Source organism: Naegleria lovaniensis (genome assembly GCF_003324165.1).
Source record: "Naegleria lovaniensis strain ATCC 30569 chromosome Unknown tig012, whole genome shotgun sequence".
NCBI classification, from domain to species: Eukaryota; Heterolobosea; class Eutetramitea; order Acrasida; family Naegleriidae; genus Naegleria; species Naegleria lovaniensis.
Genome location: NW_025407834.1, coordinates 311642 through 332094, shown reverse-complemented (window position 1 = coordinate 332094; position 20453 = coordinate 311642). Strand labels below are relative to the sequence as shown.

Here is a 20453-nt window from a genome sequence, read left to right as displayed (position 1 = left end):
ATTATTTTTCACTCCACCAGTGTTCGTCCTCATCATTCAAGGTTGTAGGAATGTGTGAATACTTCATATCTTCACCGGAAATAAAAGCCAATTCGCTCATATATCCACCAATTGCTTTCTCATCTCTGAACGCCTCTTGTTCTCGTCTATTTGTTGGTATGTCTCTAAGAGCGTGCCTAAAATGACATGCATGGGTTCCAGAATGATTTGGTTTTAACACACATGGTGCTTCACAAAATCGGCAGTCACAAATCTTTCCACACTTTGCAATTGGTTCGCCCTCGACATGACCAAAAATACATTCATGCTTTCCAGTATGGCCATGAGTATGTTTACAAATATGTCCCTCCTCACAAGTCCAAGCACACAGTAATTGGACCTGTGTGGTTGGCTTAAAGAATAAATTAATGATTGGTAAATTTTGTAATCGATTGTCTAAAACTCGAGGAAATAGGAAAGTAACAATTGGATCAATAAATAAATTAGAAATAATAGACTGATAAATTCTGGTCATTGCAGGCTTTGTTTGGACTGCAAGTTGAGATCGGAGGGGATATGTATCGCTTAATCTTTGGGATCGGAGTGATGATATTAATTGTTGCTGAGTAGAAGGTTCTTCCTGTGGTATTACAACTCCGTCTTCATTGATAGTGAGTGATGGAGATGATGAAGGACTTAATATCAACGAAATACCATCTCCTCCTGCAGCATTCCTATGCAAAGTTCTTTCATCACTTCGGGATTTCATTTTTTCATAGAAAACGTTCATCACCCTTCCGTCCTCATCACAACAAAAAATGTCTACAGAGCTTGAGAAGAAATTCAACTTGGCAGTCAAATATGTCCAGGATGGTATGGCCAAAGATCAGTATGGTGTAAGTATGATTTATTGATTTAGAAATCATTGCAAGGAAACATTTCATTACTTTCCTGCTCTTTAATTTTTGTTCTACAAACCGTGTTCATGATCTTTTCATCACCGATATTTTTCAAAATTCGTGATCTTGTTCTTTTGATTTACTCGTACCAAAATTAATAGAATTCAAACAAGGAATTAACCGATGATGATAGACTTCTCTTCTATGCTTTCTATAAGCAAGTTACCGAAGGAGATGTCAAAGGATCACAACCATACGCTATTCAATTCGTTGCTCGTGCCAAATGGGACGCCTGGAACAAGGTCAAGGGAATGAGCAAGGAGGACGCTATGCAACAATACGTTGATTTGCTCACTCAAATGGCTCCTGAATGGTACTCTTATGAAGGATTGAACAAGTACAAGTAAAACTGTTATTTATTGGCAACAAAATTTATCTTTAAAAAATGTTCTCTTCTTCATCATCGAGACTTTTCCGTGGACTCAATTCAAGTGCTTGTTTTCGCTCACTCACGTTCCGAACAAGAACAAACACTGCAATTTCTCTCATAAACTCTTGTTCTTTGCAAACTATAAGAAATGTAAAAACAGATGTAAACAAAATTTCAAGAGGAGACATTATTAAAGATGGTGCCAACAAGTATCTTCAAGTCGAACGTTATGTTTTTGCAAAACGAGCTCGTTCTAATGCTATTGTAACCTTTGAAACTGTGGATTTATTATCAGGAAAGAAAATGAGTAAAAAGTGCAGAGGAGGAGAGTCGTTGGATTTGTGTGAATACTCCACAAAGGATGTCACTTATTCCTCAGAGACCAATAAGGGATTTGTTTTTGAAGATATGAAAGATGGAACTGAATATATTGCTCCAAAATCTATTTTCACAAATGAGATGATACAAATTATGAAAGGAGGCTTCTTGAAAAAGATAATTATTGGTATTGATGAAGAGACAAACACGGCCATCAAAGTAATGTTCCCAACCTCGCTCTTTGCAACAGTTGAAAAGACAGACGACGTTGTGAGTGGTATTCCCAATGATAGACATTCTCCAGTGACAAAGAATGCCGTTCTGGACAATGGGCTCACAGTAAAGGTACCAGGTTTTATTGCACAAGGAGATCGCATCAAAGTGTCCACACGGGATTGGAGCTATTCTGCAAGAGCTTCCGAAGATGAAGAGGAGGAAGTTGAAGATTTTGAAGACACCCTTTCGGCTTCTAATGAAGACAAATCTGAAGAGCATCATGAAGACGAGAATAGCGAAGACACCGACTCGGAGGAAGACAGAAATAAAACAGAATTTGTGAGGCCTAGATTTTAATAAGTTAAATGATTTAGAGTACAAACACAAACATGCTGATCTACTCGACTTCCAAGTAGACCGCAACAATTAGTGTTTACAATTATCAGCTGTGATGATTATTTGCTTTGGAATTAAATGTTGAGAATTTTAGAAAGAATTATTCCTTCTTTTCCTCAGTCTTCTTTTCCTCCTTCTTTTTGGTAGTCTTCTTTGTACCGGCAGCCGATCTCTTCTTCTTTTCAATCTTGGTCGTACTTCTCTTGTCGTAGGTGTTAGCAGTGTTTCTCTTCACCATCTTGACTTCTCCCTTCAATTGAACGGCTTTGTAGTCAATATTCTTTCTTGGTCTTGGTGTGCTGATAATGTTGGACTCATCAATTTTAGTTGGTTCAACGCATGAACGTTTGGTTTTATCCACATCCTTGCTTCTACGTTGAGTCCAGTGATCAGCTTTCACGTCCTTCTTGTCTGTCTTCTTGACCATTTTGTTGTTGCGAGTATGATGAGATTATTGAGTTATTTTTTTGTGTTGTTTTGACGAGTAAAGTGGAGAGATTTATGTTGTACGTCAAAATGTGAAACGGCTCAAATTTCTATTGGCGGGAAAAACGCCTGACTGTTTTTTTTGTAACGACAGGATAAGTTTACAACACACTTTTCGAAACGGTAAAGGATCGAAAAATATTGAGGAGAGAAATTTTTCTTTTAACGACCAACAAGGCAACTTTTTCGATCCGAAACAATTTTCTTCAATCAGATTGGGGACCGCAAGTTGTATTTCTTTGGAACGTTTCCATTCTGTTGCAAGGACGTCCAACGACTAATAACTGCATGGAACATAATTGAAGGAATGGAGGGCCATACCCTCAAACCATACAAACACTCTCGCACATACTTTATTGCAATAATTGATGAAATACACCCACAAATTCAGCAAGAGATTTGTAATTATCGGAACTGCATTCAAAGCTTGTTCCTCCTGTTGCTACAAATTTCTTACTCTGTGGTAAATAAGTCAGTGTATGACCGTACAAGCTCAGTAGCGCTCCACTTTCACGATTTGTTTTACAACAAAAGTATTCCTTGTCATCATCAATCCTCTTCCAAATCTTCTTTTCCAAATCAAAAACAACAAATTGGTTGCTCAACTGTTGATTGTTCCAATCTCTAGAACCTCCATAAACAAATAATTTCTTGTTCTCAACGAGTACAGAGCGATGATACAATGTGCAGTGAGGAAGGAATGTATTATGAGGAGAGAGTGTTACTTGTTCCCAATAACTATATTCTTTAAAGAAACGAGTTTCATCTGGAAGAACAATATGTAAAATCCAAATATTATTATTAGTCTCTTCATTTCGATTATAACCACCATAGAGAATCATTTGATTGGTATTTTCAATCATGTGACATGAATGACCTGTGAGAGCTCCTGGATGCTTGTCAATACTTTCATCCATTCTCAATTTACTCCACTAAAAAATTGAGAGAATGAGTTTCACAAAATAATATGGCATAATAATATTATTGTCATTATTATTAATATTATTATGGAAGATGAACTATTTCACAACACCATACTTACCTGTCCAGTCTCAATATTGAGTACATAGACATCACTATATTTCTGACCTAAATCATCTCCATCCAACACACTACTTCCTCCATATAGAATGACATGTCCATTATAATACACAAGAGAATGACTTTCTACGGCTGGAGGTACTTGTCCTTGTTGTTTAAATTTTGTGAATTTGTATTGATGATTATTGACATCACTCGTGTCAAGAATCCATGCATCACTCAAATTTGGGTTACCATCACTTGTGTAATTGCAATAACCTCCATGAATGAGATATCTATTTGTTGCAATCTTAACAACTGGACAGAAAGATCTTCCCATTATGATATCTTCATAATCTACATGTTCATCATCATTTTGATCACATGCTCTACAAGTCACAGTATTAGAATCAATATCAATTTCAAATAAATCATTGTGATGTCGACCACCTCCATAACCACCAAATACCAACACCTTAGAGGTGTCATCTAATGAAATTGCAACATGTCCTCTTCTCAATAAAAACTCTGAAACATTCTTACTCTTAAGTTCATCAATGACTTGAGTATTGGACAAATTCAATTCATCATACAAAGTGAATCTTGAAAAGACATGCACTTTAACAAGTGATTCCATAACTTGCTTACAAATCTCCATTTTGCACCATCTGTCATGGTTGAGAAGGATAAAATCAATCCTAGTACTTCGTCTGGAATGGATAATAAAGAGTGTTGAATGTCGGAGTGCTGCATGTCTTCCATACCTTGAGAGAATGATGATGAGCTCACAAAAGGTACAATACCAGTCGTAGTACAACTAGTATCAGCAATTGCATTGTCCATGGCAACGATCGTGGTGGATGAAGCAGTCAATGGTACAAAGGTGGTTGTGGTAACCGTTGTCAGTACTGTATGATGCACCCACATGGTGGGTGGAGGAGTGGTCATGGTTGCAGATGGAATACCCATTGGTGTGATTTGTGGTGGTGTTGTTGTTGTTGCTGTTGTTGATGGACTGGATGATGAGACAATGACTTGTTCAATACTGCTACCATTGATACTTGTTGTTCCATGACTATTAGTATCAGTACCCGCACCAGTACTATTATTACTATTACTACCACAACTACTTGTATTATTGTTCGTCTTCTTCTCTCCATGGTTGTTATTCATGATATCATGACTCTTGTGAATCATTTCAGAGTGAATAAACTTGTTTCCATGCAAATCATAAATGATATGAGAATCTTCTTCGGAAGAGCCACGACCAAAATCATTGGTGAATAGTTCAACGATGAGAGAGCCTCTTTCTACACCCATCAATGTGAGTGTCAATTTCTCTTTCACTCCTTTACGAAGTGTATTCAAAGGAACTGAACAATATCCTAAAAGATCATCTTGAGTCAAGAGATCTTTGTCATACACGTCAAAGACAATCATTTCTTTGAGTGGATCACTCACTGGAAGATCGAATTCTTCATCGTCCAGACAGGATGTAGTGTTTGCTTTCTAATTATTGATGTTGATATATCACATCATGACACCGTTGTTGAGATCACACAAAAATTGATACAAGATTTAACAAATTTCCATACACTCCATGAATCAAACATACTTGACTTTGGTCTTCTTTGTTGTAGAACCAAGTTTCACGACCACATACGGATCACTCGAGCCAGTCACGTCTTTGGCTAATAGGTCGCGACCTTCAAGAATTTTCACGTGGAGAAGTGCTGGCATTTTTTTGTGAATGGACAAAAGTTCACTTCAAACGAAAAAGAAACAACGACACAGCATGATGATGTCAGAATAATCACTTCATTGTATTGACCGTTCTTCAAGCTCAGTTACAATCACTAAAGTAGAAATGAGCTTGCATTTGATTTGTCTTATTAATATAAACATTCAATATTTTATACTTGTTGATTTTAAAAAAAATTCAAAAATACACTTGCTTTTTTATCATCAACGAAAGCAGGTAAAATGTTAGATGCTTCAAAACACTGTATACAATTGAATGACTATCAAATAGAATATGTAAAAAGTTATTGGTGGATAAAATTGATACTATGAACATGTTGGATGAATCCCGAAAAACAAAATTAAAACAATTATTACCAGTATGTTTGATAACAACATTGCAACGTGATACATCACAAGAACATGAAACAATGAAAAACGTAATTGATGACACAGAATTATTTATTTGTATTGATAAATAGCGGGAAACGTCAATCGGAAATTGTTCAAAAAGTTGAGCCTATTTTAGGTCTTGAAACATCAGCACTTGTTCTTTGGTTTATTGAAATTTTAATACAATCAAGTTCTAAACAAAAATATGAGCTTGGAGTTGAAACTGAACAAGAAAGGCTTGAGAGGTTGAGAGAAGAGAAGCTCCAGAAAGAAAAAGCAAGACAATTTAATCAAACTTCAAATATATTCGTTGCAGTCCATGGAGAAAAGGCCATCAGTATGGTTGAAAATTTAATGAACAAAATACCATCTCAGCCGAGTTTAAGTGGTGGACCATATTTGGAGGACAATTTAATTAATTATGATGACAAGAAGATAATATCAACAGATGATATGGAACAATTGAAAAAACAACATGAATCTAACCCAACTAAATATCCTCAATATTTTTCAACCAGTGAAACGAATTCTATCAAAAATACCTCAAATATCAATTCATTTTTAAACACATCTTGGTTTGTGATAGAAGACGGGATCGAGGAATTGGATTTATCAGAGGATTTAGAGTCATCGTGCTTGCTTCAAGAGGAAGCAGAAAAAGAAACATTAAAACACATACAAGAGAGCGAGAAGAGGAAAGATGATAGAAATAGGAGAGAACATATCAATCGAAGAGGAAACTATTTCTCAAGAAATTACAACAAAAACTCAAACGAACGACATTATCACAGATACTCGAATGATACTTATACCCGAGATTATTCCAACCAACCTAACACGATATACTATCCTTCACCATCGACTACAGTCTGCAACACAAATTCACTCTCTGGCAATCCTTACACTAGTCATCAATATTATCCTAATGTCAACCCTTATGGTGTTCATGAGAATACCACAAACACTATCCAACAATCAGCAACTGTATATCCTTCCAATGGCAACAGTGGTTCTGACCATTCAAATTACTACAATTTCGATAATGGGTCTTCCTTCAAACGAAGTTTTGACAACTACAGCAACTACGTTGATGTCACAAACGAAAGTAACAACAAAAAACGGAAATACAACAACAAGCTTCCATTTGATCATGTACAGCCCAGTTATCCACAACGATGAACGTGCATACAAGATTGATATTCAGTGACGTTTGTAGATAATAAATTGTGGTATAATATTGGGAAACCTTATCAGAGAACTTTACAACACCGCCTCACAAACAAGAGTTCATCTTCTGTCAAGTCATTTACAGATCGACAGGTGACTTCAAAACAAAAAAAAATGTCTGAAACAAACCAGGCCACAACAATAATTGCAGTGGATGGTGATGATCGGATTCAAACATTCAAGTCAAAATGTGTGCCAAACAGAACATTGCTTGTCATGAGTGGAGTGCTTGTCGCCACATGCTCTCTTCTTCTCATGACACTTCTCATGCATGAGAATTTTGTACCATCAAATTTGACCACAACAAGCAATCATAAACTGTCCATTCAAAAACAACAAGAAATTGATCGTCATTACAACTCAATTCATCTCAGAAGTGGACATACGATTCATACCCGAACTACTCGTGATCACTTTTCAACCATGGTTTCATCTTCCATGATGATGGAGAATGGCGGCATGTCTACTTCGTCTCTTGTTAAATTATTTCAATTCATGATGAGTCCATTCTATTCTACATCAACAACAAGTCAAAATTCTGAAACTCATGACATGACAACTACTCTTGCAACGACGGCCACAACAGAAGGGAATGACATCAAGACATTTTTCTTGCACTTTCATAAACACTTTTATGATCGCATTGCTGAAACACATCAACACTCCAAAGACGGGTGCCACTCGAAAGAAGAATTTCATTGGCTCCAAGAACAAGCCAAAAAATTTACGGTTCGTCTCGGACACTATCTCCCTCAGAGAACCTTTATGATCAGTGGCTCCGAGAAGAATGTGTTGAGATTAAAGGAGTATTTGAATCGTGAGATGAGTAGTAATAGCAATGGATGGTTTAGTAGTATTGGTACTAGCGAGGAGGTTTGTTGGATTGGTTTGGTCGATAGGGATCATAAATCTGTACCACGAGATGTTTTGGAAGTGCATTTGGATAAAACCGTTGTCGTTGAGCGAGTGATGAGAGGAGATTTACCTTACGATGATGCATTCAGATATCTCACTAGAAAATTACTATCAAATGAGGATAAAGGAAAAGATGTACACTTTGTTATAATGGTTACGATGGCAAAGCATGAATCTAAGGAAGAATTAGAGTTGAATGAAATTTCCAATGTCAATTCTCCTCTGATGAAACTTGTTAAGGAAAATTCTGAGGACGACAATGTAAGCGTTAAGGCTGTATCTAATGAAAAAATTGCTATTGGCGTTAATGGACATCAACACGCTTTGAAATTGGCAGAAAAACTAAAAGAACATGGTCTAGTTCATTGGGTGGAAATTAAGACACCAACCATTATTCATGGCAGATATTCCAATGCTTTGGTTCAGAGCTATAAGAAGCCAACTGACAAACCAATTTGGGGTATGGGACTTACAGGTTCTGGACAAGTTATTGGTGTTGGTGACACAGGTGTCGATTATTATCATTGTTTTTTCTATGATGACAAATCAAAACCTCCTTTCCAAAGAAATTTACGTGACTCTGTGCAAAATGTTAATCACAGAAAATTTGCGTCATTTTGGACTTACATGGACGCTCTTGATTCTCCAATGGGACATGGAACACACGTCAGTAAGTAATGCAATAATTGTTTGATGCAATTCAAATTGATTTATGGAACAAATTGACATCTGTAAAGCTGGTATTGCGGCTGGAAGCACTCATCCAAGTGCAATTCCTGCAGATTTGAAAGACCATGACGCCCTTGCTAAGGATGCCAAGCTTGCATTCCTTGATGGTAAGTTGCAGCTTTATCGATAATTGCTTTAGCATTATCATAACTTGTAGCTGGTTGTGACAGTGATGATGGATGCTCTTGTCCTTCTGACACCCTTTGTGAATGTGATATGAAGGATGGAAAGAAGTGTCCAAAGAAGTTTGGTGTCGTGTACTTACCTTTAGATCTGTATGCTTCTTATTTCCCATATTTCTATCAAAATGGAGCAAAGGTTGTGAGTAGTTCTTGGGGAACAGGATTTTTCAAAGACTTTGGCTTTGGTTATTCTACAAACTCGAGAGAAATTGATCAATTCGCATGGGAAAAGAAGGATTTCCTTCCAGTCTTTGCTGCAGGTAACAGTGGTGGTGTTTTTGGATACGCCTCTCTGACTAGTGAAGCAGAAGCCAAAAATACTTTATCCATTGGAGCCTCTTTGAGTACACTTCAGAGCTTCCAACAAAGTCTCAATATTACTTCGACTCAATTAATCATTGACAGACTAAGGATTGAACTTTATCAAAAATTCTGTCTCAAGGCGAGTGATCTCTATGATCCAGACAAGTGTGAGAAAGCAAAAAATTTCCAATCTGAAAACGATTGTTGTGCCACTTCTTGCAAGACAGTTTCAACTGAATGTTGTGGTGTTCAAGATTTTTCTCCATTTTTGACCATTGGGTTCAGATGTTGTCCACAATGTATTGGGCTTGAAATGCAAAAACATCCAGAATACTATAGTCAGGAAAATCTTGCAGTTTTCACAGCAAGAGGTCCTACTCTTGATGGACGAATTAAGCCAGATGGTAAGTTAATATTCGGGAGTGTATTATTTGATTCAAGGTATTTTTTTGTGATTCGACAACATGTCATGCTCAATATTACATGACCCAACACTATTCTCATACTTTTGAAAATAGTCGTCACTGTTGGAGAGAAAATTCTTTCTTCCCTTTCTGCTGGAACTACAGAATCTAAAAAGTGTGGTACACAAACAAACATTAGAGATCAAATGGTTTATCACGAAGGAACAAGCATGGCTGCTCCACTAGCTGCAGGAGCTGCTGCCTTAGTACGTCAATTCTACCAAGAGGGTTATCTCACAGGAAGTAAGAATCCAAGTCAAGGATTCAATCCAAGTGCTGCACTTGTAAAAGCTACTTTGATTCACTCTTCAAAGCCATTAACTGGATACGTTCACCTTCTCTCAAAACATCAATATTGGCCACTTCAATATCAAGAGGGTCATACTTTTTCACTTCAAAGCACCTACATGCAAGGTTTTGGCCACATTGATTTGAGCAATGTTATGGATAAGAGTATGGGACTTTATGTACCAAATCGAGTGGATTCTCAATTGACTACTGGCCAAACTCATCAATATTGTTTAAATGTTAAATCTCAAGGTGATAATCCTTTAAAGGTTACAGTGGTTTGGACTGATCCTCCAAGCTCACCTGCTGCCAAGATTCACCTGATCAATGATTTGGATTTAGTAGTGATCACACCAAAAGGTGATAAATTATTTGGAAATGGAGGAAAATCATCAGTGAAGCAAACAAGAGCAGAACCAGATCAACTGAATAATGTGGAGCAAGTTGAATTGGACAAATTAGACCCAGTAGGTCTTTATAACATTGTCGTGAGAGGTAATGCTGTTACCAAAGGACCTCAACCTTATGCCATTGTCATGACTGGTAACTTTGAATTATCGACAGGATGCTCCTCCTATTCTTTCATTCCATATGCTTATTTGGCTGAAAGGGTTGAAACTTATTCGAACTTGTCCATTGCGTTTGGATTACTTGCCATCATTTGTATTCCTGCTCTTGCCTTCCTTTCCATCTATCTTTATCTACAATACAGAGCAGTGACAACATCTCAAAAGGGTTATAGAGAAGCAGCAATTGGCAGAAACACAAACACTTATGTGGATTTGGGAGATGATGATAATTATGAACTGAAAAATGTAAAGAAGAATTACATTGTCGACGATGAAGATGACAACGATGAGGACAATATTGCTATCAACAAACGAGGTGGAACTGCTCGAGAAAAAGCTGAACTTGTAGAACGAGACAACACAGAATAATCCTATTCAGAATGGTTTGAAAAATATTTATCATAAAAGACGTTTTCATAATTTACAAGTGTTTAATTGTTAAAAAAGTAATGGTTTGGATTGTAGTTGTTTCCAAACAGCTTTGTGTACAAAGACTCATCAATGGTCAACAACAAATTATTGTTTGTGTTGTGAGATGGCTGTACATTGGTACTTAATGAAACGTTGTTATTATTTCGCAACAGCCTTCCCAAATCAAGAGGATCAACGGTTGTTGTGTTCTGCAACGTTTGTTGTTGATATTGAGGTTGTTGAATTTGTTGAGACCAGATTTTTTGGTTCGCTTCAGGCTTAGGTTGAGCAATGAAAGAAGGTAATTGAGAAGTATTTCGGTTGAATTGCTTCAACAGCTCTTGATACAGCGCCATGGTTAGATCTACAGCGGGTTGTTGCTGCTCTTGTATCATGGAATCTCTACCAAACTGCTCATAGATGGCTGATTGTGGTTGTGGTTGCTTTTGGCATGACACAATCTCTTCTTCCAAGAACGGAGCAATGTCAGGTGAGAGAGCACTGTTTTCAAAGAGCTGAGACCATTGATCGGTTTCAAACAAGTTGTTAAAGGAAGTGTTGTTCTGTACTTCTTGCTGTGGTTGTTGTGATGATGGTGGTTCAGAAAGTTGATCAAACTCTGTTGCAATATTCACTGTGGTCAATTGTTGAGTATTAAAATTGGCCAATGGATGATGATCATGATTTGCTTGATGATCATCGGAATATGAACTTGCGCTGCTAGTGCTGCTAGTGCTACTACTGCTCGCATGGCTATTCTCAGTGTGAGTGATTTCTACCTTAGATGAAGATCTCTTAGTCTTTTTTGATGATTTGGTAGTGAGTGTCATTCGTTGTTCACTTCTAGCCTCATCATGGTCTGAACCTCTCTTTCTCTTTGTCAATGATGAAGGTACCTTCTTCTTTTTAGGTGTTTTTACTTCCTCGTCCTCAGTACTTGAGCCTACGTGTGGTTCGGATGAGTCTCCTCCTCCTCCTTGTTGAGCCACTACTCCCCAATCATCATCGGTGGATTGACCTCTTGTTCCTGCTTTTCTTGCAAAAATAGAGAAAGGTTCACTCGTTAAGAGCAATTGATCATCCTCCATCTCGCCACCTGTATTCATCATGCAATGCATCAAGGATTTGCTTCGGAGATGAATGGTTAGAATGAACGGCTTTCTGCCATTGTGGAAGCTACATACTGAAAAGTTCAAACGGAATGTAGCATTTGAAAAACCAGGTTTAAGGTAATTCTTTCTTTGAGTTTTAGTTCGTTCAATACAATAGGCTTCAACTCCCTTATTATTCTTTGTAATCTTCTCTCCGGTTTCTGCATCACGAAGAGTAAATATAAAGTCATAGGAATCATTGATGTGAGTTGGAACTCGAAGCATGAGATCATACTTGTAAGGACTACAATACAATTTAGGAGGGATGTACATGAGGAAATACTTGGCTGTCTTACGAGCAGGTTTTATGAATAAGGTAATGTCTTGACTTGAAATTGTGTTTGTATGATGATGATTTGTAGCAATGTTCCCCGACGACGAGTTAATAGTTTGCGCTTCTGTGGTCATATGAGAAGGCTTTGTAACGCTAGACGATTTGAGGGATTGAGGATGGGCCGTAGCGGTCGATGAGATTTTCATGACTGATTGTTGTTGTTCGTGTGGGGCAGTATTGCTGCTGCATCCTTGTTGTTGCCGTGTCGTGTTGTGATGAGTGTTGTAAGCAGAGCCGTGCAACGATTGGTTGTTGGCCGCAGTGATCGGTGGTTGGTGGAGCGTCGACAGGGGCGGTGTTGGTTGATTACCATTCATCATCCACAAGGATTCTGTGGTTGCTGTTTGGTTGGTTGTTGGGCTAGCGAGTTGTGGTTGTTGTGATGGCACGGCCACGAGCATGTCAGCAGCAGTTCGTGAAGGGAGTAAGCTGCTGCTGTTATGGATCGTTTGGGGAAGAGCAGGGTTCTCAGTCGTTGGAGTAGAGAAATGATTGTTCATGAATTGTTGCTGTTCTTGTTGCCATCGCAGAACCATGGTGTGAATGTTATTCACCATTGTTTCAGCATCGCACGTGTGTTTGTTCTCGTTCAGATAGGTGAGAATAGCATCTGAGATGTTCATGATGGTGATACAGAAAGAATGTGTTTACGTGAAAGAATCAATTTTTTGTGATTGGACTGCGTCTGTTTTTGTGTTTGATGTTTTCAGACGGACGCACAAAATATTGTTGAGGTCGCATGGAGATTACTACACAAGCAATCTCGAGTGGATGAGATTTTTCATCTGCACACGGTATTCCGCACAAACTCACTCCGCAGAGCAGCAAGCAATGTACTTGGCTGGAGATTGACCTTAACAAGAAGTGTTTGTATTGGCAATAAGATAATTGGGTCTATGTTTTTTGAGTTAAAACTGAATGTATACAATTGGAGAAATTGGTCTAAATAATACCCACCGATGTTATCTGGATCGCAAGGTCTCAATTTCCATGTTTACTTTTTTTATTATTTTATTCGTTTTGTTAAATTAATTTAATCCAATCGTCAAACTAACAAGGTATTTCATCAAATTTACATCCAGCTGCTCAATCCAAAGTACAATAAGACAATGAGAATTATTGCGGTGAGTGCATTGCCCAAAACTTTGCAAACCCTGTGACTGTGCCAGAAGGAAGAGGCTTTGAATTGTACTGCTCATGATGCCCCTGTGGTACGACAGGTCAAAGAGGATGTGGTTTACAAGCTTTTGTAATCACTTTAAAAATGTCTGTGATCTGTGAGCGATTCCATAAGCTTGTAAATTATATTCAATGTTCATTCACAAATTATATCTTATCGGAAAGGAGTAGTGAGTGGATGGAATGGGTTCATCTTAAATATTTAAATCATTCTACACCAATTTCCCAACATTTAAACATGGATCCGACACCCATTCCAATAACATTAAATTATTTGAAGAGTTGTTTCGGTGTGAATAATTTCACATCCGTTGACGATCATCAAACAGACAAGAATTTGGACATTCAAGAGCTTATAAACAATGTTCGATATTTTGATCAACATGACGAATCTAAAGGGTGTATTAGAAAAATTATGATTGGATATCCGACAAGGAGTTTTTCAAACTTATTTGAAGAGGTATGATCAATAATACTGTTACATTGCATCATGATATATTTATTTATTAACGTTTTAATCAATATTTATATTAATTAAAAACAAATAGATTGCATTTATTTGGATCTTGTGGATGGAACAAAACCAATTTCCAATTCAATTTCAAAAATTCACTTTGCTAGAAGACGATTGGCACTATTATTCAATGTTTGAAGAAACCTTTACGAACAGAATACTAGCACTGAAACAAGCGATGGATCAAGAAATACCACACATTCAAGAAATGGTCCATTCAATTATCAGGGATATGGGCTTGAGAGGAATTCAAACATGTTTACGAATGAGAAAAACCGTTGGAAGTATTCGATATCTTATTCCAACCTATTCTGCACTCGTTACTGCATTTTGTCGTGTCTTGGAACCAAGTAGTGGTCTGACCGTAGGTGCAAGAGCTCTTGCAAAACATTGTCATCGAAGTGAAACAGACAAGTGGTGGGGAGGCTCGAACATCCTCAAAGGAAATGCACAACAGAAAAACAAAACAGCACTTTCAATTCTTTCCAAGATTCTTGATGAAGCAACCTTCATTAATAGCCATACCCTTCCACACAATGTACCTTGTATTGAAGTGAGAAATCATGAAGGTTACGGATCAAGGTGGATCTATAAGAGACATCTCTCCTCGCATCATCATCCTCATAATAATACGGAGAACAACAACCCACGCATGATGCATCACACCACTAGTCTTGTTGACTCATCGACTAGTCATAATATCATTGATGTATCAACAACCAGTGAATCAGCAGTTGAGGCTATCAACCACTCCAATAACCGCTGTAGTAGCATCTCTACGAGTTCAATGTGCTATGAAGACGATAACCAAATAATATTTCGAGGTTTTTTGGAGCCATATCAAGCAAATGGACATGAGAGTGGATGGAAGCATTGAATCACAGGTTTGATATCTCTCAATATGATTTGTGCTTGGTAGAGCAGCATCGGATTGGCGCCTTATTTAAAATTGTAATTGAAAAAAAATTTTCATGTCAGCCACCGAACCATCATCTCTAACAACAACAATATTAGGAATGGAAGGAGCCTCACTTGATGAAGAGGAGAAAACAACAACACCTATGGAAAAAACCGAAGATGAAGAGTTTGTAGCAGAGGATGTTCCGGAACAATCAAGCTCTCCAATAGTGGCTTCTTCATTAGCGCCTGTGGTTCCTCCATTGGACCTCAATAGCTCTGATATGTTTAGAAAAGACAAGCTCAGAACACCAAGTAAAAGAGCAGTTCCTTTCTCAGTTCAATCTCCATCACAAGAATTATATGCCAAGTACATTCGTTTGGAACAAGACTTTAAAGATCTTCAAAAAGCCTTTGATCTTGTTTCAAACGAAAAATCAGTCCTTGAAAAGGTTGTAAAACAGAAAGAGCAATCCATTGAAAAAACTCAACTTGATCTTGAAAATCTCCAAGATGTTTTTGAAAAGATTAAGGAACGATCTCGTGCACAAGAAATAGAAATTAAAACCCTTCAATCCGAGAAGAAAGTACTTGAGGAACATAATGCTATCGCCTCTCTTCAAAGGCAAAAAACAACAGACACAAAGAGTAGAACCGTTGTTCAAGAAGACGCTCTCGATCGTATCCTGGGGCTAGAAAATGAAATCAAGCTTAAAAACGTAAAAATCAGCTCATTAGAAACTGAGATTCGTACCTTAAATGTAGCCATTGAGAAGAAGGACAAAGCTATTGAAACAATCGAAAAGCAAATGGCAACATTACAGGGCAAGCACGACAAGGTATATGAAATTGAATGCAGAAATGCAGAGTTACTTTTGAAGTTAGAAAAGGCTCAAAAGGAGATTAAAACTCTGCAAGAAATTACAAGAATGAAAACAAGGAGCCTCGAAGAATTGAATAATCATGTAGAGACCCTCAAAAACACGTCCGAAGAGTTTGAAGAATATAAAAAGAAAATTGCAGCTGTCACCAAGGAAAATGAGCGATTGAAACAAGAAATTAGGGTAGCTGAGAGATCCTTTGTTAAAAAGGATAAAGAAATTTCAAAGCTAGTCATCGAAAAAGATGTTGTTCCTGTCAAAACATTAGAAGGAGACAAACGATTCTTACACAGCGAGGTTAAAAAATTGCAAGAGCAAAAAGCCATTCTTGAGAAAACGATTCAAGTACAAGATAAGAAGATTGAATCTTTGAGACAAAGATATGAGTCTATTGAACTAGCTTTGAAAGAAACTAAGGTTGATAAATTACTCAAAGACTGTAAACGCAATCCAGAAATTATCAAAGAAAAGTTAGAGCAGATCAAAGAAGAATCTGACGAACAAAAGAATGAGTTTGTCCCAGCTTCAGTTGTGGATTTGATCATGAAAGACGTTGATGATTTGAGAAAACTGGCAACCGAACGAGAAAACATAATCTCTGATAAAGATGCTGTGATTGAGTCACTGGAAAGAAAGATTGAGGTTTTAGATAGATCAAAAGTTGCAGACCAAAAACTATTGAAAAAGAAGATTTCAACTCTGCAAGATGAAATTGCTGCTCTGAAAGAGAATCTTGTGGCTAATGAATTAAACTTTAAAGAAAAGGAGAACAATCTTAAGAGAGAGAAATTCGCTCTTAAAAAGAGTCTCAACCAAACAGGTCGCCCAAATACCGCAAGCGCCGTTCAACAATAAATACTTGATTATTGAACATGAAACTTTAATGTTGCCCTATTTAACTAGTTAAATTTTGAGCTTCCTTGCTTTTTCCCTCTTTTTGATTTGCTCTTTCTTTGCCTGTTTGTTTGCCTCTTGATTCATTATGAATCTATGGTGAGAATCCAACATGAGAATACAAATCTCGTTGTAAATTGAATCGAACAATAGGTCTGGTAAGTGTTCGCTTTGGCCCGTGGCATAATAGTCTAATTGTTCCTTGACTGACTCTGAGGCTTGTTTGTTAATGTTGACAGATTTGTCTCCATGCACGTCTAAATACTCTGAGTAAATTTCAAATGCAATTTCAAACTTTTTCTTTTCAATTTGCATCAAATCTTTCTCTGTGAATCCCCTCTTCTTCTTTCTCTTTGGTTGCTGTTCAGAAGAGCTTGCAGATGTAATGGTTGATGCAGTTTCTTCGCTTTGATCATTGTCATACAAGTATTCTTGTATTTGGAAGCTTCTCTCAGAGTACTCCTTGTAATCTGTAATCTTATCCAAGAGCATGAAATTTTCAAGTGAAAACTCCGAGGCACAGTGAGCTCTAAAGAGTTCTCTTGACTTTTTATCCTTCATGGTTTCTGAGAGTTGTGTGGCCTTCAATTGTTTCAACTTCTTTGAATTACTTGAATCTCTCTTCAACGAAAAGCCAATCGAACTTAGCACGACTGGTATGACAATAGCAATAGACACACAAATCACAATCAACGACAATGTAGTTGTGAGAAGAGAGAAACTTTTTCTTTCCATATCCAAAGCATGCAAAAAATCAACCAGTGGCTGAAATTCAATATCGTAACCATCCACAAAATACTTGTAATTGTCTGAGTCGAGTAAATTCATTGCACTTTGGTAATTTCCCAATGCTGATTGATTCAATGCAATACGTTCCACAGTCATTGCCTTTGATGTTCTCAAATCGGCAAGACTTATATTATGTACAGCGGGATATTGCAATTCTTTTGGAACCACTTTGAGAATGACATTGATATTTTCTATAAACTTTTGATAATACATGTTATACTCAATCGAATAGTTTTTGGAAACAGAAGGAGTAAAGTTACAGAATGCAGTCGAACGAGCACTCGAAATCATCATTTGTCTATAATAAGTAGTATCTGTGTCGAGACCATCTAAAACAGCGTTATAAGCTTGTCCACCTGTATAACTAACGACAATAATAATTCCCAATGCAACAAAGGCCACTAAATTCACTAATAAGGAAAATACATTCACTACTTTAAGACATGAAAGTTCAATCGTTCCACAACATGTCTTGATTCTAATACCATGCTCACTACCACTTGTTTTAGAATTGGTATTGGATTGAGTACGAGAGGGTGATTTTCCAGAAGTGGCTGAGGACATGATATTACTTTTAGAGTCTCCATGATTGCTCTTATTACTGTTGTGAATAGTTTCTAATTCAATATGAGTCACACTGGAAGTGAAGGTGGTCTTGCCTGTGAGTTTTGTATTCGTACGGTCATGATGATTGAGTGAGGTGGATTGAATTTGAGGAGAGTAAGGTGTTCGATTCGAACTCTCTTCATTGTCTGTTTCACAACCACCTCCACCTCCACCACCACTATGAGAGGTGGCACAAGAATCACTATCGTCATGATCTCTGAAAGGTATATTCAAGGGAGCGCTTGATCCATACAAGCTAGCAGCAGTGAGAGCCGTAGTAGGTCTGGTACTTGTGTTGCTACTACTGTTGTTGTTGTTGTTCAACTCACCTCCTTCATTTGAGCTGGGCAATAACGGATCCATGCTTTGAGTGGAAAATCCACTTGAAGAACTTGCAAAACTTGAATGATTTTGGCCATATCCTACCGTTAAGAGAGAAGAGGATGCTTCTTGACCATGATGGCTATCATGTGCAGTTGAAGAGGAGGAGGTATTCACAGGTGTTTTGGATGGTATGATCGTTTCGAGAGGATGACCATTCTTGTTTTCGAGATGTGTTGGTAATTCAGAAGACATTTTTTGGAAAGTGAAACGTGTGTATTTGCAGACAAACCGAAATAAAAGGCAAAAAGGACTGTTTGCAAAGGCTATTTAGGACCAAGTCCAATCATCATTTGATGATTCACAAAATAGTTTGTGCGTAGTAGTATGTGAGACCAGTGAGAATGACGAGCATTCATTGTTGAACGGTCGTTGAATGTTATGACTAAGACACTTACTTGTGTTTCTCTACACGATTCGAGTGTATGTTGTCTCAAAGCTCTTTTCGAGAATTTAAATGTACACAGGTTGGATAAGAGGGAATGTTGTCTGCCTCGCTTGATCAGGTACTAGGGAGAGAAGTACAAGAGGAAACGAACTGGATCAAAGATTATTGCTGTCTTTCTTTGCGTTGTTTTTTTTGTGTTTGGGACAGTGAGGAATAAATGCTCTCCTTCATGAAGATTAGAATTAACATGAAAATACAAACAACGCATTACTCACAATGCATTATCCACATTGCTAATGCCAATTTCGAACTCCATGAAAGGCATAACAATACTCAGCGAGATGACCAGAGCCTTTTTGAGATTCTTCATTCATATCGCAATTGGTTTTCTTTGACTTTGTGTGGAATATTAGAGCTCTAAATATGCGAATCACCGCTCTACGCAATCAAACTCGGACTTGTCTTGGAAACCGGAAGTGACTTTTCCGTATTTTTGGTTCACGTATTGGAAATTGAAAGTAGAGGTTAAAAACCGATGACCACATGTCGATCAACTACTTGTAGTGTTGCATAATGAAGTGTGATGAAAATACTTTGGAGAACTGGGAAAATGAAAGCTTGTCCGGCAATAATCTTGATGAACGGAGTTGAGTCAAGTTTGAGTTTGGATTAATCGATGAGGAATGGTTTAAACTTAACCAAAAGCGATCGTCGTTCAAAACGTGCGACACTATTTGCTGGTTGTATGTAGACTCTTCTCGTGGCCTGAATGTAATTGAAGAAGGATCATGTCCTAACTGTTCATGAGACTTGCTCTTATTTGATTGACAGATGTTGGGTGTCAGTGACAATTCTGAATTCTCTCTTTTCAATTTCTTAATTTCGTATTGCAAGAAAAAAAACTCTTTCACCTTATCTGAAATTATCATGTGATTTTGTTCCATATGCAAAAGAATTTCAAGAGTTTTGTGAGGATTATGTAAATAGCAAGCGATGAGATTTTCATAACACATGGACTGCGCCTCAATGGTTGCATTCGGATTCAACCAATTCAAAAACTTATTTCCGTACTCAGTTCTTTTTGCAGTATTTCCTAACTTTGAAGAGATCAGAATAATTCGGGATACTAGAACTCCTGAGAGGTCCTTTTGGAATTTGTTACAATATCTATCTGCTAATTTAAACGCCTTCTCCATCTCAAAAGACTTTCTGTACATCTCTAACATTGTGATGAGTGAGAGGTTTGTAACGCAATTCAAATTCTCCAAATACGAGAAATATTCTTCCGCCTCTTCTATTGAAAAGTCGCTAGATTTAAGAGACCGTTTCAATAAAGCCACAATAATTTGGTTAAGAAAATGTTTTGACTTGACATCAACGTTAGTTTTTGTAAAAGTATTCTTAAATTGTGCAAATAGCTTCTTGCTAATGTAAGATTCCCGTTCTGGACACAAGTGCAAATCAGAAAATTAAA

The 20453-nt window shown here is 37.4% G+C and overlaps 12 protein-coding genes across 12 annotated transcripts; 6 read left to right on the top strand and 6 right to left on the bottom strand.

The window, feature by feature from the left end:
- Position 1: 1 nt before the first annotated feature.
- C9374_001263 (uncharacterized protein) lies at positions 2–748 on the bottom strand (the record flags this gene model as incomplete). The annotated part of the gene is made up of 1 exon (XM_044688415.1): positions 2–748. One exon carries the CDS (start codon positions 746–748, stop codon positions 2–4), a length of 747 nt encoding a protein of 248 aa, XP_044551661.1.
- A 49-nt stretch (positions 749–797) lies between these two features.
- C9374_001262 (uncharacterized protein) lies at positions 798–1285 on the top strand (the record flags this gene model as incomplete). Its single annotated transcript, XM_044688404.1, has 2 exons — positions 798–875; positions 1040–1285. 2 exons carry the CDS (start codon positions 798–800, stop codon positions 1283–1285), a joined length of 324 nt encoding a protein of 107 aa, XP_044551660.1.
- Positions 1286–1323: 38 nt separating this feature from the next.
- C9374_001261 (uncharacterized protein) lies at positions 1324–2199 on the top strand (the record flags this gene model as incomplete). Its single annotated transcript, XM_044688393.1, has 1 exon — positions 1324–2199. One exon carries the CDS (start codon positions 1324–1326, stop codon positions 2197–2199), a length of 876 nt encoding a protein of 291 aa, XP_044551659.1.
- Positions 2200–2338: 139 nt separating this feature from the next.
- On the bottom strand, positions 2339–2665 carry C9374_001260 (uncharacterized protein; the record flags this gene model as incomplete). The annotated part of the gene is made up of 1 exon (XM_044688382.1): positions 2339–2665. The coding sequence occupies one exon, from the start codon at positions 2663–2665 to the stop codon at positions 2339–2341; it is 327 nt and encodes a 108-aa protein (XP_044551658.1).
- Positions 2666–3077: 412 nt separating this feature from the next.
- On the bottom strand, positions 3078–5484 carry C9374_001259 (uncharacterized protein; the record flags this gene model as incomplete). The annotated part of the gene is made up of 5 exons (XM_044688370.1): positions 3078–3656; positions 3767–4288; positions 4393–5253; positions 5360–5363; positions 5408–5484. 5 exons carry the CDS (start codon positions 5482–5484, stop codon positions 3078–3080), a joined length of 2043 nt encoding a protein of 680 aa, XP_044551657.1.
- A 329-nt stretch (positions 5485–5813) lies between these two features.
- Positions 5814–7056, top strand: C9374_001258 (uncharacterized protein; the record flags this gene model as incomplete). Its single annotated transcript, XM_044688359.1, has 2 exons — positions 5814–5864; positions 5941–7056. The coding sequence occupies 2 exons, from the start codon at positions 5814–5816 to the stop codon at positions 7054–7056; spliced, it is 1167 nt and encodes a 388-aa protein (XP_044551656.1).
- A 162-nt stretch (positions 7057–7218) lies between these two features.
- On the top strand, positions 7219–10923 carry C9374_001257 (uncharacterized protein; the record flags this gene model as incomplete). Its single annotated transcript, XM_044688348.1, has 4 exons — positions 7219–8689; positions 8757–8855; positions 8906–9637; positions 9752–10923. 4 exons carry the CDS (start codon positions 7219–7221, stop codon positions 10921–10923), a joined length of 3474 nt encoding a protein of 1157 aa, XP_044551655.1.
- A 62-nt stretch (positions 10924–10985) lies between these two features.
- C9374_001256 (uncharacterized protein) lies at positions 10986–13073 on the bottom strand (the record flags this gene model as incomplete). Its single annotated transcript, XM_044688337.1, has 1 exon — positions 10986–13073. The coding sequence occupies one exon, from the start codon at positions 13071–13073 to the stop codon at positions 10986–10988; it is 2088 nt and encodes a 695-aa protein (XP_044551654.1).
- Positions 13074–13867: 794 nt separating this feature from the next.
- On the top strand, positions 13868–15020 carry C9374_001255 (uncharacterized protein; the record flags this gene model as incomplete). The annotated part of the gene is made up of 2 exons (XM_044688326.1): positions 13868–14089; positions 14178–15020. The coding sequence occupies 2 exons, from the start codon at positions 13868–13870 to the stop codon at positions 15018–15020; spliced, it is 1065 nt and encodes a 354-aa protein (XP_044551653.1).
- A 94-nt stretch (positions 15021–15114) lies between these two features.
- Positions 15115–16776, top strand: C9374_001254 (uncharacterized protein; the record flags this gene model as incomplete). The annotated part of the gene is made up of 1 exon (XM_044688315.1): positions 15115–16776. The coding sequence occupies one exon, from the start codon at positions 15115–15117 to the stop codon at positions 16774–16776; it is 1662 nt and encodes a 553-aa protein (XP_044551652.1).
- Positions 16777–16824: 48 nt separating this feature from the next.
- C9374_001253 (uncharacterized protein) lies at positions 16825–18786 on the bottom strand (the record flags this gene model as incomplete). Its single annotated transcript, XM_044688304.1, has 1 exon — positions 16825–18786. One exon carries the CDS (start codon positions 18784–18786, stop codon positions 16825–16827), a length of 1962 nt encoding a protein of 653 aa, XP_044551651.1.
- A 747-nt stretch (positions 18787–19533) lies between these two features.
- On the bottom strand, positions 19534–20205 carry C9374_001252 (uncharacterized protein; the record flags this gene model as incomplete). Its single annotated transcript, XM_044688293.1, has 1 exon — positions 19534–20205. The coding sequence occupies one exon, from the start codon at positions 20203–20205 to the stop codon at positions 19534–19536; it is 672 nt and encodes a 223-aa protein (XP_044551650.1).
- Positions 20206–20453: the final 248 nt, after the last annotated feature.